The sequence below is a fragment of the Adelges cooleyi genome, unplaced genomic scaffold (genome assembly GCF_023614345.1).
Source record: "Adelges cooleyi isolate 19-005CV unplaced genomic scaffold, UGA_ACOO_1.1 ACOO_flye_CR_arks_rails_tigmint_CR_PRNA_21, whole genome shotgun sequence".
In the NCBI taxonomy this organism is placed as follows: Eukaryota; Metazoa; Arthropoda; class Insecta; order Hemiptera; family Adelgidae; genus Adelges; species Adelges cooleyi.
This window is the reverse complement of record NW_026095871.1, coordinates 2742892-2762879: the sequence shown is the minus strand read 5'-3', so window position 1 is coordinate 2762879 and position 19988 is coordinate 2742892. Positions and strand designations below refer to the sequence as shown.

Sequence of the window (19988 nt, the reverse complement as noted above, 5' to 3'; positions counted from 1 at the left end):
GCCTATACCTACGGGTACGACTTAACGTTTATAATATAATTTTATGATTCTTTAGTTGCGACCCGTTCACTCGGAATATACATATTATAAAATATACGATAACAGCTTGTTAATTTCACATTAAACGGTTTACAGCAGAACTGTATTACTCGTTTGATTGAAAATTAAAAAAAAAAAAATACTTCCACTTATCACAACAGCCCATTAAAAAACATCATAATACAAGTTTTCAATTTGATTTGTCCAACTATTTCAATTAGCCAAGTTCTGGCACTATAACGGGGTTGCTCCCTCGTCCTCTATCAATTATACCTTCCGGCTTAGACTCTAATATAAGTGAAGTTTCATTAGTTTTTTTTTTTTTTTTACATATATATTGCTCGCACAGGTAATTAAATTAAATTACAAGTCGTCGTATACTTTCTTTTATTAATTTATATTTCCGTTTAATTTTAAATATTTTTTTGTTTTCTATCCGAGACACCGAACACCACGTTGCATATACAGCGTAAACCGTTGGTATAAATAAATAATTCATGAGAAAACCCGTAGCATTATGCCCGGTATACTTATACAGTTTGTCCGGTTAACTTCAATGTATACTTGAAGTACCTACGATTGTTTCCAATTACCGATACGTTATCATTTCCAACAGACGACACAAATGTGTTATGCATTCACCCGAGACAAAATACATCACAAGACGTTATTATGACAAAATGTAAAGCCCAACCAAACTCACTTTTTGCATCTTTTGGCAAATGAGCTTTATAGTTTCCTTTTTTTTTTGTATTTATTATTTAAATACCATATTTCTTTTTTTTTTACACAATCTAAAGTGTAAAATTTATACATTTCTAGAATTGTTTAAAGTTATAGGAAATATGGTTATATTTTTGTATTACAGTTATATTCTTGTATTATTTGGCAAATGTTTATTACCGTCCGGTTCACCACGATATTTATCAATTTCTACATAAAGTCTGATTAATAAATGCAATATATATGTTTTAATGGTTCTATACAAATATCAAGAGATTTTCACCGCTAATCGTTTATGTCTTTACACGCCTATAAATGTTCAATTATAAAAAATGAACGTATTATAGGCTTTAAAAAAAAAATACCTATCACGGACAACGTTTATAATGCAAAATACGCAGCGGCGCTTATAAATTAGCCTTATTGGAGGACAATATAAACTCGTTTATCGACCATGTCCTGATGAAAATCGTATCAAACGAGACAAATAAGTTCTACGTGATCCGACAGTTACAGCCGATGACGGATAATACAAATTTCATAATGCTATTAATATGGCATGATATACGTTTGGCTGTTGTACACCGCTTACAGGAAATACAATAAAACGGTAGATAGTGCTTGGACTTCCTTAATTTTGCCATATATAAAATATATTTTGAAAAACACATGAACGTGCACATTTGTAAAAAATGGTCGCTCTGTTGTATGTATTTTTGGCGTGCGATGATAAATTGAATGTAAACACCAGAAAATAGCAATATAATTTAGTCCTAGACCTTTCTAGACCTACTTAGGCGAAATTTGCATCGACATCATTCTGGGAAATAATTAAATTAAATGACAATCTTCCAGAACGAGTCAACGAGTTGGACATAAAGACATGTACGGTTGTTTTGTGTAATAAGTAATAACTATAATCACTGTTGAGCAGCCTGAACGAACGCATTGACAGCGGCAGTTGTGGTTTAGGATAGGTAAAGTGTACACCTGGTATATGGTTTGATTTATGGCCAGCAAAATATACTCTCAACAATCGTATAATTATCATGATCCGATTTACCAGAGTTATCTTGGAGCAGACACAATAAGTAAAAAAAGTCTTTATCCGAGCCGTTACTAAGTTCCAAATCGTATTTTTTACTTTTTAGTCCTTGGCGATTTTCAGTGATTTATTTTACTTCGCTTATATTAAATTAAATGTCGGTTCATAATAAGCCAGTCAAATATATAATTAAGATGCTATTTCTGTTAACTAAAAAAAAAGTTAAATATTTTCTCTTAATAAATATTATGCTCTATTGAACAAACTACGAACAACTGAATTGTGTGTTTGATCACTCGACTACCATTCCATCAGTACAACAAGCCAAACGTTCGAAAAAAAAACTTTTGAGACCAATTTCAAACGATGATAAAAATATGTTTTTTAAACAGATATTCTGTTGGAATGCCGTGTTTGTTTCTTATCCCATTCGAGTTGTTTGCGTATAATATGTTATGTACAGACCTGCCGACCCGGACTTATACACAATACTATTATCATTATAATATAATACTGTTGTGTTTGCGATTATGTAAACAAGGATTACAACAGTTGTAGTTGGCGTATTTGCCGAGTAATACTTTAAATCGCTCGACCAATCCTCGTGCGGTAAAAAAAAACGTGCGTTTTCCAAACAGCTGTTAATCAAAACATATTATAAATCGATCAACATCAGTCTGATAATTTGCAAATAATAATTATAACTGGACACGAACGGCAAGGTTATCATACACGAAATACACAGTATACGTCACTCGCCGAAGCAAACGAGTGTGTGTCTAATTAACTAGACGGATTAGGTATTTAAATAAGTTCATATAAGTAACACGAAAGTGTTCGGGTGGTCCGGTTGTTGTTCGTCCACATCTTCCCTTACATAGAAGAAGGCGGAACTGGACTAAAAAAAAAAATTATCTATCGTGTATCGATTACTTCTTCGGCGGCCTCTCTTGGGCGTTTTTCAAAAAAAATTAATAAATAACCGCAAAACTTCACAAACGCTCAGGGCAAAAAAAAATAAAATCCATTCCACCTATAAACTTCATTTTGCGGTCTATAGTCGGGTATAAGAAGAGTGTATTGGCAATATTTTATGCAAATCTGCCAGCAGCAAATCCGATAACCGTTATTTAACACTATCCATTATAATAGAATAGGAAAAAATATGAATAATAATAATAATAAAAAAGCATGTGTCTATACAATATGTATGCGTACCTCGTGCGCGGTTCATTATGATAGTGTGACAACTGATGTCAATATTATAACCGCATCAAACGCCAATTTCCAAATCCATTTCCATAGTAAAGTTAGGGAAATGTCATAATCTAGCAATCATGCATATTTTTTTAGTCATGGGATTAATAATATTATGGATTTTTCTCAAGCAAAATAGTAAACTGTGGCCGCGCGGGTCAACCCAATGCGAAATCCACCTCGTGTGGGAATGCTTAAAATATTATAAGAATATAATTATTTATAGTATTTTCATAAGCAAGTAAAAAAACGCAGGTTTCAGGCGGGCAGGTAGGCTGGTAAATGGACAAAGAAAATAACCCTAAGGATATAAACCAAAACTTGATTATACAAGTGGGCGGTCCCTAACCGTATAGCCCGTAGTCCGTGATGATTAATTATGTTATTTTCCAAGTGCCAATTTTTATTGATATGAAAAACTTGTAAACCTTAGGAAAACGCAGGAAATCGATTCAAAAAATTGATATTTTATTGAAAATTGAAAATTACAATTTAGGAAATTATACATTAATAATTATTATTATCATTTGCCTTAATTTTCTTTATTAAACAAATGACAACTGTTGGAGATTCGTTTGAGTATTGCAATTTTTTATTCATTACATTTTTTCCAGAGCTATATTAAAATTTTAAACTTAAATGATTAGGTAACTTATACGGTAGTTAAATTTTTGAATTATGAATAATCTTCTGAATGTTGTGTCTGGTCTATAGCCGTTTTTGAGTTATTATTTTTTAAGTTTAAAATTTAGAACCAGAGGTGGAGTGTGGTAGAGTAATACGCGCAGTCACTTCCCGTCATTAATTTTAAATTTCAACAACTTTAAAAATACAAATCCAAAACAGCTGTTTTCGGACCAGTAAACATTTTTAACAAATTATTAATAAAAAAAATTAACTAAATATACACTTTCCGAGTTTGAATAGTCGACAGCGCACTCTGGAAAATAGCATATAAAAAAAAAAAAAAGGTAAATATTTGATAGTTGTATAATATAATATTGTAAAATAGCATAAAATAAAATATTATGCGAGCATTTTTTCGGAAAAAAAAAAATTACAAAGTGATAACCGTCCGACACTATTAGTGTCTTACGTTGTAAATTGATCATCCGGTATATTTAATACACCTACTAAACAACGGTAGCGGCAACCGCAGCAGCTGGCTGTTGTCGTTCACAAAGCAATCGATTCAGAGGGCGCCGCCGACGTATGCACTACTCTCTCCGCTCATGCGCATTCTCGTCGGTATCAAACGCGGTCGTTGACGTACATGGCAGTCCAGTGCCACGTGTGCGTATGCCGTTCCGTTGTTGGTTCACAAACGCGCCAGTAAAACACACTTTTCATAACCGTTTTTTTGTTTGTTTCGATAAGAAATATGGTCCGAAAATGCATCGTTTGCAAACTGCCGATGAACACGGGAAACAAGGAAATTTCGTTTCATTCGTGAGTGTTGTTTTTCGTGCGCCTTAACGCTGCACGTTTTCCTACTATTTTTTTTTATATAAACGCCATTATCGTTGGTTCGGCACAGGTTCCCCAAAGACCCGGCGCGAAGAAAACTCTGGATGAAAGCGTGTATGATCAATCTGCACTTGGCTTCGTACGCGGTGTGCTCGAATCATTTCTTACCCGAACAGTACTTGCCCTGCGGATACTTGAAGAAAGACGCCGTTCCCGTCGTGGCGTTGCCTTCTTCGTCGTCCGCCGTAAAGTATTATGAAACGTTTTAATATAAATTATTTAAAAAAAAAAAAAAACAAACCCACCTTCTTTCACTCGAAGGAAGCACATTTGAATCATAAACATGGCTTATGACCCTACACAGTCTCTTATCAATCATTTCTTAATCTGAGATCTAACCTGTTGATTTGATTATTCTCTTATCTCTTATCAGTTATGCAGAATTGATCAATTTTCCCTTATCACCTAATCAACCTTTTTATGTTTATTATCAATAATCTTTTATCGGTAACCTAATAGCGGTGACAATAGCGCTTACAAAAAAAAAAGTATAATTTTTTTATTTGTGGGAAAAACATGAGACTATGACACTATGAATATTATGTCATATAACATTATCTAATTTATTGTTTCTTATCAATTGATTCCCTTATCAGTGACCTCTTATCAGTTACCCAGCATTCATCTCTATTCCTTTCTCTCCCTTCCATTATCTTCCTCTCCTTACCCATTTGTATTACAAAAACGCCACACAATGAGTAGGGTGACTCAAATTTTTGACAGACCCTAAGTTATCAGCCATGTTCATGTCGATTAATTGTATTGTATGACCAGTTTATCATAAAGTGTTATGTCTTTTGTTCAGCCAACTCCTTCCGCGCCAGTCTTATGCTGCTAGGATTCGACAACTTGCCGGTCCGTCGCAAACCCAGACACAACCAAGCGGCACTTTAGTTAGGTATGACATAAAATGAACCAAAGTCCATCCAATGCATATATTATTATGCTTCTTACTTACTTTACCGCTGGTTTTAGCACTCCTGTGGGATTGTTGTTGGTTGTAAAAAATAAAGAACCGGAAACGCGGGATCCAGCAACACCCAGTCCAGAATTCAGTACAGTTGCTACGAGCCCGAGTCCAGGCCCTCCGACGGGAAGGCGAAGGATTTATAATCCGTGCCACATAGGCGATTTAAAAGCCGAACATTTCGATTCGCCGGGGAGGGCAGAAAGACTGGTGAAGATGATAAAACAGAAATACAAAACCAAACAGTCGCAGTGTAAGAAAATGAAAGGGAAAATAAGACGACTCGAAAACAAAGTCAGAGCGTACCAAAACGCCGTAAGGGCTTTGCAGCAAAAATAAACATAATGTAAAATGTATTCCTAAAAACTGTTAATTGTGCTATAATTTTGTTCGAATTTAAACTTCGGCATTATTTTTCTTTTAATCGGCTCTATTGTATTTGCTATCATATTAACGAATTTGTATAATAAATGGCTGTTTATTTTAATAAAACATTTTTTTAAATTTTTTTCACACTAATAAAATGTTAAGAAAACACAATTTGTAAAAATAACAAGTAAGTTTATATTTATGGTGAAGAAATTAAAAAAAAAACAATTATTATGTAAATAAAACTAATAATTCGTTTAAAGTAATTGTTTTGAAAAAAAATCTACATCTATTTAGTGTGATATTAGTATTACGTTTTCTTATACTTTATAAAAAATAGCATAACGTTAAATAATCAGTGTAAAGGCCTTTTTAACGCGCTACACCAATTTTCTTTTAAAATAATTGATATTTTTTAGTTTTTCTTTTTGCAAACATTTTTGTTTATGCTATACTACAATTTTAGACAATATTCAAATTTGTATCCTTTTTAGTATTTTCCAGAGCTTATCAACTTTTGAAACAAGGTTCAAATTTAAATTATTGTCTAATAATGTACTATAACATAAATTAAAATGTTTTCCCAAAGAAACACTACAAAATTGTAATTATTTTAAGAGTAAACTAGTGTAGGGCGTTAATTGAATCACCCGATATAATGTAAATATAAACAAATCCGGGACGTTTTGACATCTTGACATTTCCTTTTTCCGCATAACCCGAATCGTCTTTCCTCGCACCTGTCATAGTTTCTCAGTTGACTCTATCCACACACGTCTGAGACTCGATTTCTATAACGTCCGTCCTACACCTCCAACAACGATAATATTATTATATTATACGACTTTGTTAAAAAAAAAGTGTTCATGACGTAATGACTACAAACTTGACACAAATAAATATATTAGCAAAGATGAAAGCCCATTAAAATATGCCGTCATGTGGTTGATTAGATTTTTATACGTTCCGACAAAAGGTAACGTCTAGGCTGTTTCGTTTCGTTTAATGTCTTTATATATGTATATATTTCATCCACTCACTTGCCCACTACCTTTTAGCTTTAATCTTTACAAAGTATCATAAAGACCGTGTCGGCAATGACCGTTAACGTTTTGCCGAGTGACTTACGACCGTTAATGACCGTAGAATTTTTTTGCTGCACACCCACACACCCATCGATCTTACCAATAACCATACAAACGATCCACCGGTAGTTCAGTCAGGTACGTGTTAAGAGATAATAACAAATCAAATATATACACACACATATCGCCTCGGGTATGATAATAATAAATATATTTTATAGTGGTCACGTTGAATATATTAAAAGAGTTTTAAGGACATGCGCGCGCGCTGTCGAGGAAGAAAAAAAAGGCAACTCAGTTTATTTATTCGCAGCGTTTAAGAATTTTTTTTTTTTATGTAAACAAAGGTAAGGTAATCGTGTACCACACAATCGTCGTTATTGTTTAATAATAATTAGATCTCGCGCTTTATTAGAAATATCATTAGCGGTAAGTACGCAAACGCATCGGCCACATTGTGATGTCTAAGTCTAACGACCCGACTTTGTGGTCAGCGCGCTGCCACGATTAATCACTAAAATTTACTGCAACGGTGAAACATTAGCTTTGTCATTTGGAAAACATTGCACGGTAAATTTACACGAAATTAACCATAATTTTACCATATAATTTACCTAAGTATACAAAGTCAGATTTTTGAAAACCAATTTTACCGACTTTAAACATAATATATACTTTAAATTTACCTTTTTGAACGTCAAACACAAATAAAAATACAAGAAAAAAGTAATGTCTTGCTAACAGATGACCCATTTTATAAATAAATTGCAGAAACAAATGTAGATATTTCCCATGTAAACACATACTCTGCGCGCGCCAAAGACTTGCGATTTGACGCCATTAATTTTTTAGAATTTCTCGTCGAAAAACTAGTACTTAGATCTAAAACTTAGGTACGCACGGTGTTCAAACGAGATTTAGGCTTCACGGTTTATTATCAAATTCGTCGGCCGGCATGTCGGCAATAACTCTTCTTGTCAACCGGATTGTCTACATTCAATTAGGACCATTAAACAGGGTGATTACCGCGATGGCATATTATGAGTTTATTAATCGAACGTGACCCGAAACTTCTGCGTACTTACAAAATATATTCTAATGGCTGTTGTCCATAACTGGTAATAGATACGAACGATTCACCCGAGGCCAAAATATATTATAGCCACCTCGTCACCTAAGATTAATATTGTTTTGAATATGTTTTTGGGCAAAATTCGTTTTCGCCCCGTTCAACGGCGGTAGTCGGTCTCGCGCATTAAACAACAGCTGCCAACGCGCAAGTCGATAAACATTAAAAATAATGTGTATGTATCATATTTTTTGCAACCGTGTACGCGTATGGTCGGTCCGTCCAAACGGGTTTTTATATAATATATTTTATATATATTTTTTTTTTGCGTTAGACCAATGCGATTAATCCGCCAGAACGGCTCAAATCTAATTACCAGCGGTTTATCAACACGAATATTATTTTATATTGTACACAATATGCGTATCCAAGAACGCTAACAGCCACAACTGCATTCGGTTAAGTAGTTAAGTATAGCCACTATTAGTTGCTTAGGCGAAACTAGACATACATTCTAGGGGTGGCTAAAATTATGTATACTTGACTAAACATAATTATTATCTTCAAACCGTTAGATATAAAATAAAATATTTTAAAACAAAAATATTCTAAAATACAAAATTTCAGCAAATCGAGCATATTAAATTATCACGAATTAAGTTACAATTGCAATTAGGTAATTTAACGCTATACGGTATTTAAATAATTTTGTTAAATTACTTTTTAACCAGGTTTTTTGTTATAAATATTAATTGATTTGATTTACTTTTTCAGTTTGTTTATTAACAATCTATAGTACACTTTTCTGTTAGAAAAGCATTTACTTTACCGTAATGAGTTCAATGCCGCAACCGTTAACTTACTCGGCCATGCAAGTCTTCGGTTAGGATATTGTCTTTACTCAATTGTGCGAGTGTACTTACCTAATTAATCTTTAACTTGTCTTGTCGGTACATATTTTATACGATTCTGCCGCCGGGTGCTGTGACCACTAACTAAATGACTATTATGTTAAAAAATTAACAATAAATTCAATGCGACGTGTAGCAATTATTTTACTATGCTATATATGCCCAAGTATAGACTTAAGGGTTTTTTAACCTATGATAGAGGAAAATAGTTTTCTCGGAACGGCGCAATGAGAAAACAAAACAACTTTCTTTTGTTTTATTGTTCATTAAAAAAAAAAAAAATTGCCGGCTAGGATCAATCGTTATCGTTATTGATATTTTTACCGAGACGAGTAGTTCGGACTTAGATATATAGGCAATACCATTAGCGACAATTAAATACTTTACGGTACTTCTAGTTCTATTACACCGACAATAATGTGATGCGGCAATACATCAAAAGGGTTTTTGAAAAGCATGACAACATTGCAGAAACAAAAGCTCTTACAGGTAACACAGAGTGAATCTAAACTAAACTTGTCTTGGACGAATAACACAAAAAAAAAATTATGAACGAATGTTTTAGTTAAACTCGGCTAGATTAGATTAGATTAGGTTAGGTTAACTTCAAAATTGAGTAAAATTAAACTAAACGAAACAATGTAATTTATTTGTATAATAGTGCATGCTGCTATTGCTATACTTGCTGTTAACTACACTTAAATGTAAAAGTTAAGTGCAAAAGTATCTCTACTTTGATTTATCCAGCCAAAAACAACTATTGCTTAAAACAATTTATATTGTATGTTGAGAATTAGTCATAAATAAATAAAATATAACAAGTTTTTATGGAATTACTATTTTTTTAATTTAATTGTTTAATACTCATAAAATGACAACTATCTAAATCGTTTTTATTATTATTTATTTGATTTAAAATGCTCACATTTTTACATAGTATTTTCTATTTGGTTACACTTATTGTACTTGACCCTAATTTATTTTTTTAAAGGTTAGACATTTTTTTATCTCTGGCTTGTTATGATGCAGGGTATTTTTTTAAATATTTTATTACTCGTTTATTATCCACAAGTTTTACTCGGGTTTTTCGGGTATTTTCGTTTTAAATTTGTATTAAAATTAATTGACAATGATAATATAATCGTTCTGAAGATGGGTCGGGCAAAGAAGCCGAAACGGCATCTACTAACTGAACACGTGGATGATCTACAAACACAGTAAATAAATTAGATTACTCAAACTACTAATACATGTTAAAAACCATCGTAAAATGTTTAAAACTACTTTTTTGGTCAAAACCCGTTTAAAAATTATTTAATTACATTTTTACTATAGTGATAATATTGGGCCAGGATTTTTTTTTTAAATGCATGCATCATAGATGTCCTATATTTTGTTACTTACACGTGTTTAGGCGTAACTATTATAACAGCTACAGTTTCAGATTGTTTGCACAGCCCGTCTGCAGAGCTACAATATAACTCTGCAGACGAATTGTGCAATCCGGCATCCGAAACAGCAGCTACATACACTGTAAATAACTATGTATACATACCTAATGTTATATTAAACAAATTCTAAAGATTTATCACATAATTATAAATACTATAGACGTGGAAGTGTAATAAAAAGAACATTTTTGTACCATATAACTAAGACGGATCGGGTGTTGGTCTATAGTATATCATATTCGGTATAGTCTAGATCGAATCATGGTGTTCTTTAATACAAAAATATGGAAATCATGACCAAGTTTACTTGTAAAACATCATTATTTTTACACTTGAGGTTTTTATACTTCAAACGACACTTGCTGTTGCGTGAGTCGTTAGATTTGCGATAAGTACAATAAAATATTAGAAAACGAGAAAATCTATAAGAAAATACAACCGTCGATTGAGAAAAATCCTGTTGCAGACAGAGGCGATGGCGGCGTTAAAATACAAGATACAGATATCACACGGCCTGTAGGCCATGTTTGATGCGTTCAACGTACCGAGACTGCCGCCACTGTTTTTTGTATTATACGTTATATATATAAATATATATTATGGTTATGTGTGTGTAAACGCCGATGGGCAAAACAGATAAATGAGTAAAATATATTATTAAGTACAATATAGTGTACATAGATCGGTGTTGCCGTTATGTCTACTTGGTATACGCGCGTATGTTATTATTATAGAGGGCACGATAAGTCTCGTTCGTGGTGTAAAATAAGTAGTATCTCTTTATTGTGTCGACCGGTACAGTTTAATCATACTCCGACGTTCATTATCCGATCCGCACGATTTTATTAATATTATCTAAATATTTTTTTTTTACACTTTTCAATAGCACGCTAGACGTTATTAAAAAAAAGTCCTACATAAGTAAGTACCGACTCGACAGGATTTGGAGATGTGTACGCTTTAGGGTCCACGTGGACCAACCAAAAACGCAAAAAAAAAAATTATTTTACTAAGTTAATAAAGGTTTACAAATAGTGTTACTTATTGGATGGAACTTTGTCTATGCATAAGCCACTCGGACAAGCATAAATAACTATTTAACTATCATTAGTATATCTTATAATGTAATAAAGCGACAACTATAAATCATGAACGTGTTGAACCTTTCGTGTATTTTGCTGTAATTAAATAAGATACATGCACGTCTTCAGTCCACAGCAACCGTTTCGGATTCATCGCGCTGTACGTTTTGTCTTCAAAGGTATTTGAAGGTATTTACTCACTTCTGCGACAATGGTACAAAGATCACAGCCAATCGCAATATTTTAATTCTGAAGATGACTGCGCAATGAATCCAAAAGATCAGCTGACACACACTGTGAACGATTAATAACTAATAAGTGACTGAATGATAAATGATTTACTTACTGGTAATACATACCATTATACCGGTGTAATTAATTATCAATATTGTGAAATACATTTCTCAGAGAAGATTTACATAGAAAATGTATAACAACATACTAACAACGCAAAAACGTGTAATCAATTTATTGTGATATTTTTTATTGTGTTGTCGTTGTTTGTAAATTGAATACGGTTTGATTGTACTTATCTATTTCTAGGCGTAAGTACAATATCGTAGTAATAAAAGTCCTTAACGGTAATTTAGGCGCGATAATTATTAAACAGATAAAACCATCCAAATAGATCATTATAATAATAATAATAAATTGCATAATATCGTTTTATCGTACGAGATTGTCACATGAATGCACTCGACCGACGTCACTTCATAACTGTTATGTTTTTAACGTGCCTTATAAAGAAACACAAAGTCTATAATGTAATGTATATTATATTATTATAGTCCACTGCATCAATGCGCTGTTTATAATATGAAATCGTATTAGGTCCATTGGCGATTATGCAATTTTCCATGTATATCAGCACTGGGACTTATATGGAATAATTTGTGTCAGTGAATTTTTTAAATTATATTTTTAAGTTATTATATTCTTTATAATAACCGATGCTATTCGATCAATGGTGAATCGAACTAGTGAATTTAACAAGAGAAAAACCATTAATAATTTTAAATACTAATAACACTGTAAAACTTTACTAATAAACGTTTTGTACATCAGTTAGACATCTAACGTGATTTTTATAATTATTTTTTACTATGTGTTTTGAAAGGTTAGGTCATTTATTTTAGGTATTTCATCTCAACAACAGTTTAATCGTTATCTAGACTATACCAACATCGGGGATAGATTCTACTTTTTTTGGCACGATTAAAGCAAAATATAAATGCAGTGTTTCTATTTTGGACTTTGACACGGTTGGGAATCGAATGGGAAAATAACCAAGTACGTTCTAGACTTCTAGCAGACGACAAACATAGTAAATAATCGCTTGATTCGTATAGTTTTATGAAAATATATGATATGTACACACATTAAATGAGTTACAAAAAGGCGTTGAATACAAAACAGTCTCACCAGTGTTAAATGTATTGCATACTCGATATGTATCAGGCAATCCGGTCGAGTTTATTTGCTAATGGAACATAAAGCGGCATCTACCGGAGAGAAGTAAACAAATCTAAAAGTCAACCGTAAGTACTCACAAAGAGGCAGCAGCGGTAGTTTTTGCTTACAGTAGTTGCTGTTTTTGACATAGTTTTTTTTTAGACAAAATTAATTTCAATAATAATTATCAATAACAATACCGTCGAATGAGCTATTTTGTTCTGTTTAAAATTAAAAAAAAATTAACGCGATCTCTCGCGGACTCTAAAATCTTAATTACTATTATTAAACATAGTTTTCTTTTGTTGTTACTACTAACCGAATAGGTTGTTGTTTTCAGAGTATTGTTTTCGCACAAAATCTTTTGTTCGCAATTTCTAATTATGCCGAACAACTACGTTGTTTCACGTTTATTGCGTTTAATTGTAAAAAATAAATAGATAATTATACCCGCCTATCCTTAATTAGCGAGACATTGAAAAATATGTAATCTTCGCGGTTTTCATTTACAAGAATCGGACAGTCTCATTTAACAAACCCGATTTGTGAGGGAACAAAATATAATCAAAGTTAAATATATATAAAACTTTGAAAATCTTTGCTTATCAAAAAAAAAAAAAAAACCCCGATGAAACGGTTTAGGAAAATGTCTAGTAATACCATTTAGACGGTAATTTATTGATAAAAAAAAAAATGTAAAAATACATCTACTCGCAATAAATAGAGTAGCTCGTATAATATGTCTTCTATAAATGCGGAAGAATATTTTTCAGAATACAATTTATAGCTGGTTTTGGAATGGCGTAAGAGTTTACATGTAGAATTTGACATTAAAACGTTTACCGCAATTTATTAGGTCTGGTCCGGTGCAGTACACATGGAAATAAGAGATAAAATTATGTTTACAATAATTATACCGTTACACAACGCACGCTATGATATTATAATATTACCATTAGTTTTGTTAAATTGCCGGCATAAGGTTTACAATTTTTTTAAATTCTATGCAAACTATTATCGCTATTTTGTTATTCTAATCCGTATTACTTTTGGTTTTCGTTGAAACAAAGAGCAACAATGGCATTAACATGTTATACTTGGTAGGCGGGTAAACTACAATATTGTGCAAAATTATAGGAGTGCGTTGAGCGTGACCGCAAAATTATAGACACAAACAGAACCAGTTTCTAAAACATTTATTATACACATTTCGTGCATATACAAATTTTATGAAACGAAAAAAATGTAGGTACAATAAACCATGAATTGGCGGTTACATTAGGTCAAAATTATTAGTTGTTAAATTATAGTTTTTACAATGGGTATTCTTTTATTGGCCGTACTAAAAAGCTTTATATTTTTTAGTAGGTATACTAAATAAACCGTCATTTTAGTTTTGTTTAGTTTACCTGTTATGATAATTGTATTTTTTAAACACTACTTTTACTTTGCGGGGGCGGTAGTATCGTCGATAGGTTTATGGAAAACTCTTAAACCAACCGGATTATGTCATGACACATTATATTAATTTAAAAAAACAGATGAGGCGCAAATCGTTTACCGTAATAAAAATATGATAATCGTCCGACAAAAGTGTTTTTAATGTATTTTCATTATTTTCAAAACCAACGTAAACAAACGGCTTAGTGTGTTTTGAATAATTATAATCTAATCAAAACATTTTACAATTAAATAGGGTAACGGATATACGTTTGTATTTACTATTAGCGCGTACTGTGTTTGGTATTATTTATCAAGTGGTAAAAATGTTTTATTATTTGAACGTTTTAATTTTTAATAAGTATACAGAATTACATTTTTAGTAAAATTACAACCGAAGAAGCGAAAACGAACAAACAAAACAAAAATTTGACAGTGGAATATTGGAACAATTTGAGTACTTGTACCAACGTTTTTGAACTTTAAAAATACTTATGTAAGTAAAAAATATAGCCTAAGTGGACATAGTAAAAGTGATGATCTTACCATTCTTTTAAAGTAAAAATCATTTTTTTTTATAATAATCATCATATCAAACGCTTTGCACACTAAGCATGCTCGAGTTTAAAATGTCACGTTTGTTGTCGCCTGTCTAGACAGCCTAGTATAATGGTAACTAAAAATCCCGTAAACATATTTTTCAAAACCTTTTTTTTATCTATAAATACTTTTTAATGAATGTTGTAATAATAAATGTATTTATTTGGGCTGTATATGCAGTTATTAATTTCCCTTTCGAAATACACTTAATAAATATGCTATATTGATTATTATTCATATTTATAAGTATCTATTTGTTATTAAATCTTTCAATTACTACTTAATAGTTATTCACAGTGTTTGCAGACACACGCACGTGATTGGTTAGCAGCTGCCGTTTAGGTTTGATTGCACACAGTCCATCTTCAGAATTACAATATTGGTATTGGCTGTGATTTTAATGGTATATAGTCGCAGAAGTGAGTAAAACGCTTTGAAGACGGACTGTGAAATGAATCCAAATCCAAATCGATTAATGATCAATAAAACAGAATACACGAAATCTTCACCACTTTTATGATTTTTATTCATTGTTGTGTTACATAATATACATTGATGGTAATTAAAAAGTTATTTGTGCTCATTTAACTAGCTCATACATAGAAAATAGGTCCATCCAATAAGTGATACTAATAATAGTAAACCTATATTAACTGATTACAACAGTTGTATGAAATTCAGATGAACTGAATCAAAAACTGTTTTAAATCAAAAAACTTATAGAAAAATAAGTTTAAAAATAAGGAAACACATACGAATAAACAGTAATATACCATTTAAAAAGCTTTCTAGTTCAATTTATGTTAAACAAACTACGTCCTTTCATAATACATATAAATTATAGTAGTATAATAAATAGTATAATTATAGTAGTTATAATAAAATTGCATTTTCCGTTGGATAGATTTTCTCGCATTTGTAAGTATAATATTCTAAGTTGTTTCTTCAGTTCATAATTTTATTCTCGAAGTGATACGATGCAATTTCATACATTGTAACAAAAATGTATAAAATTAAAAATACTATCCAAATGTTTTAAGCAGTATTCTGTATTAGGTTTTGTCTTATGTACATATACAAAATACATATAATTCCAACCGTAGCGGAAAGTTATAGTTCAATTTTATTTTAGAAGAACGGAATAGTGTTGACATTTTATATAGGGAATTTAATAGCTGATCTAAAATTTCAACTACGCCCGTCTCGACGGAGTGCTTGGTTTGAATATCCTAACACAGTTGTTTGGAGTTAAATTTCCACTACGTTTCGGATTTGTAAATTGTAATACTCTCGAATGAATTTGATTTTCTCGTAAACTGTTAAGTCAGTGTAGAGTAGAGGAAAAATAAAAAATAAGACGATTTTATTCAAATGTTCGGAAATAATTCAGAGAATGAAATAATATCTAAAAATGAAATATTTCATAAACCGTTTTTTCTATATTTTTCCGGAACTCTTCATTAGATGTCGCACAAAACTAATCTAATACACTTAATACAGGGTTATCGCGATAATACTAGGCCGATGGTTTACCCAAAAACTATAATGCATATTGTGTATAGTGCAAATTTTCAGCTCTTTCAGCCAAGTGTCGGAAGCAACGACCTACGACGGCGGTGGCGGAAACCCGGAACCACGATAGAGTTGTATATAATAATAATAATATTAATAATAATATTGTACTTGCTGCACTAGTCGACGCAATGGTAATTAAGGCGTGAACGAAACAAACGAAAATGCTCGAGCGTGTACGGTTTTCGCATTGTTCTAGTATTATCCACGCCTTATTACCGCGGCCATATCCTTATTGTATATACATGCATGTAGGGGATATTATAATTTAGTATAGTGTCGGGAAAGAACGACCCGAGTAATGACTACTGCGACGATGATAATAAACGGCCAGAGGGAAATATAGAGAGCGAGAGAGTGAAAATGGCTGCCCATAGGGTGAGTCAGAATTAAACAGAAATCCAAAAACTGAATTTCCGCGTGTTCTTTACAATGAACCACTCCATAGAAAAGTCTTAACGATTTGACACATGTTTGAATCTTCAAGCACGTGATAGCAATACGCCGCATATGACAGTTCCAGCGCATCTGGTTGTTAAAAATGAATTGTATCTATATCAGTCCGTTGCAGAATCGACGATATTTTTGCTGTGGAACCATATCGTTGGTCGCCCAAATCCATTCATTCTGATAGATTTACTTAGTTTGCGTTAAACGTTTGATTTTACACATATCGTATAATATTTTTTCCGATATAAGAAGACTAAAGTCAGTGTTGCATTTGCAATTAATGCGTAGATTTCCAGTTAATACCTAACTGTCCCCGTTTTATCTGCAGACAATCGGTTGGACGGAATGATACCGTTTTTTTTTAAAACATGCTGCAGTTTTATTTTGGAAAAAAAACTATTAAATTGAGAAAAGTTTTACACATTAAAGTTAAAGCGAGGAAAATATGCTTTGTTTAAAACAGTTTTCGTTAACGATAAGGTTTATAATACGAAGCTTGTAACCAATATCAAACAGATCTACCCACTGGGGAAGTAATTTTTTGTATAACTCCCGTTTGGGAAAGTTAGTCGATGCCTTCTCCAAATACAAGTTGTGATCCGCGCCTGGTCTTAGGTCTATAGTTCTAATGAAATCGCACGGTTTAAACGGTGTGGCTCAGTGGTATTTCCGGTTCTCTTCAGCTACCAGCAGATAGCGTCTCGTAATATGTATTTGTGTTTTGTTTTTTCAGTAGTTTAAAATATCTGCCTTCAAATTTAACAGTCAAGTACAAAAAGTAAATTAATAATATAGAATTTTATTTTGTCCTTAACTCGTCGATACGTCCAATCACTAATTACCTTATTGACTTACATAAATATATTTTTGGTAGACGTCCATTATAAATGTGATTATTAGTATTTGATTTTACAGAACACAATTGACACATACCCATTCACTTTTAAAAACCTTTTCTCTTATATCTTTTACTTCTCTCTAAAATCATCTGCACTTCGTTTTTTTTTCTATTAATTGAATACTAAGCTTTTGGGATTATGGAGGAGGGTCATGAGTGTGGAGGGTTTATGGAGAGAGTATGAAGAAGTATGGAGGAATTATGAAGAAATATGGAGGAAGTATGGAGGGAGTGTGGAGAGTTCATGGAGGGAGTATGGAGGGAGTGTGGAGGAAGTATGGAGGAAGTATGGAGGAAGTATGGAGGAAGTATGGAGGAAGTATGGAGGTAGTGTGGAGGAGGTATGGAGAAAGTATGGAGGGTTCATGGAGGGAGTATGAAGAACTATGGAGGGAGTGTGGAAGAAGTATGGAGGAAATGTGGAGGGAATATGGAGGGATCATGGAGGGAATATGGAGGTAGATCATGAGTGTGAAGTGTGGAGGAAGTATAGAGGGATTATGAAGTTGTATTAATTAAGATAGTGAACTATAGATAAGATATTAGAGATACTAGATTGCAGGATATATTCTAAGTTCCAACCCGATTCTAAATAAACCTATACAAAACATAACCAAACCTAAATAAAACATAACAAAACTAAACCAAACCTAAAAACAATAACTATGGTTTTTTATTTATTAAATGTAATTTATTTGACATAATATGTCCTATTGCTGTGGATCATTCTTAAATTTTGTCGGTGACGTTTAGTGTCACAGTGCTGACATCATTATGGATTTTAGATGAGGAATACGGAGAAGGATTTTGGATGTGAATTAATAGAGATACTTGGATTAGAGATAAGATATTAAAGATAATTGATTGCAGGACATATCCATGTATTGATGTATCTGCATGAAGTGTGGATCCTATTTATAATATTATCAGCAGAAGCACACAAATGGATACCCTAAAAATGTCCGAGTTGGACATTATTTCTTGATCACTTTAATGGTGATTTGCGCTATTTTAAAATAAGAGCGATTAGTTTTATGTATATTTGATTGTGGAAATAAAATCAGAAAAGCGTTAAAACATTTTTTTTTTACCTAGTATTATTGTGTTATAAAACTTTATACATTATCATTGAGAAAAACTTAAAGGGTCGCTTTAAAATATCAGAGCGTTCTAATTAAATACATAAATATTGCGTTGAAAAAAAAATAGCCAACTTCAAGAATTATGTGCGGTCGTTAAACTTTTAAAGTGTGTTTTCGCTTGCAATCTAATTATAATATTATTAGCCGTTCAATTTAACGGCGTTCGCCGTCTAGCCGACTGGCATCTAATTTAACAAGTTTAAAGCATCGAAAAAGTTATGTCATTCCACTAAATTAAACGTCGTATAAATATCTTATAATTTTTAATTACGAAGGAAACCGTTCGTTATAAGCCAACAAAATGAATAAACAATTTAGTGAATAGCGACAGTACCCTTATTAATAGTTTGTGCAAGTATAAAAATTAACAATCCACCTACACAAGAAAAAAAGTATTATTAATTTAATCGATCACATTAACGACTATAAAGGATACATTTTATAGTAAGTCTACTTTGACAGTATGCTTTACTCATTACTTTGCTGAATGTATTTTTTGAGGTCGGCACCCTATAGGATACTCCTAACCATCAATCGACATTTCCAATCATTATAATATTGTTTAACTTGATTATGTTTCTCTGGTTTTAGAGCCACTTACCTATACGATACATTTGGTAAACCCATTCGTTCTTTATTCGTCGTCGCTCACTCATATTGTATCGTTTTCGTTTCTAAGAAACGACTTTGATCCACACGACTTGAGCCTTTCAATCCAATTGGCGTTCGCCGATCGTCCCACAACACCTGAAGCTTCTCTCTCCACTTTATCCGACATCGTTCTGTATTGTTCACCACCCTCAAAGCCACCGTACCCTTGTAACACGCTTCCCTCGACAGCAGGTAAATACTAATTATAAATAAAAGTCGGCGAATTCGACAAAACCTGCGTTCCGGTTAAGTGGATGA

At 32.4% G+C, this 19988-nt stretch overlaps 2 protein-coding genes across 2 annotated transcripts in view; one reads left to right on the top strand and one right to left on the bottom strand.

Moving 5' to 3' along the window:
• Positions 1-19988, bottom strand: part of LOC126834387 (inositol-trisphosphate 3-kinase B-like) — a 152212-nt gene that overhangs the window by 92640 nt on the left and 39584 nt on the right. The window lies entirely within an intron of this gene.
• On the top strand, positions 4323-6050 carry LOC126834399 (uncharacterized). The gene is made up of 4 exons (XM_050566289.1): positions 4323-4513; positions 4602-4781; positions 5397-5489; positions 5567-6050. Exons 1-4 carry the CDS (start codon positions 4446-4448, stop codon positions 5895-5897), a joined length of 672 nt encoding a protein of 223 aa, XP_050422246.1. The 5' UTR covers positions 4323-4445; the 3' UTR covers positions 5898-6050.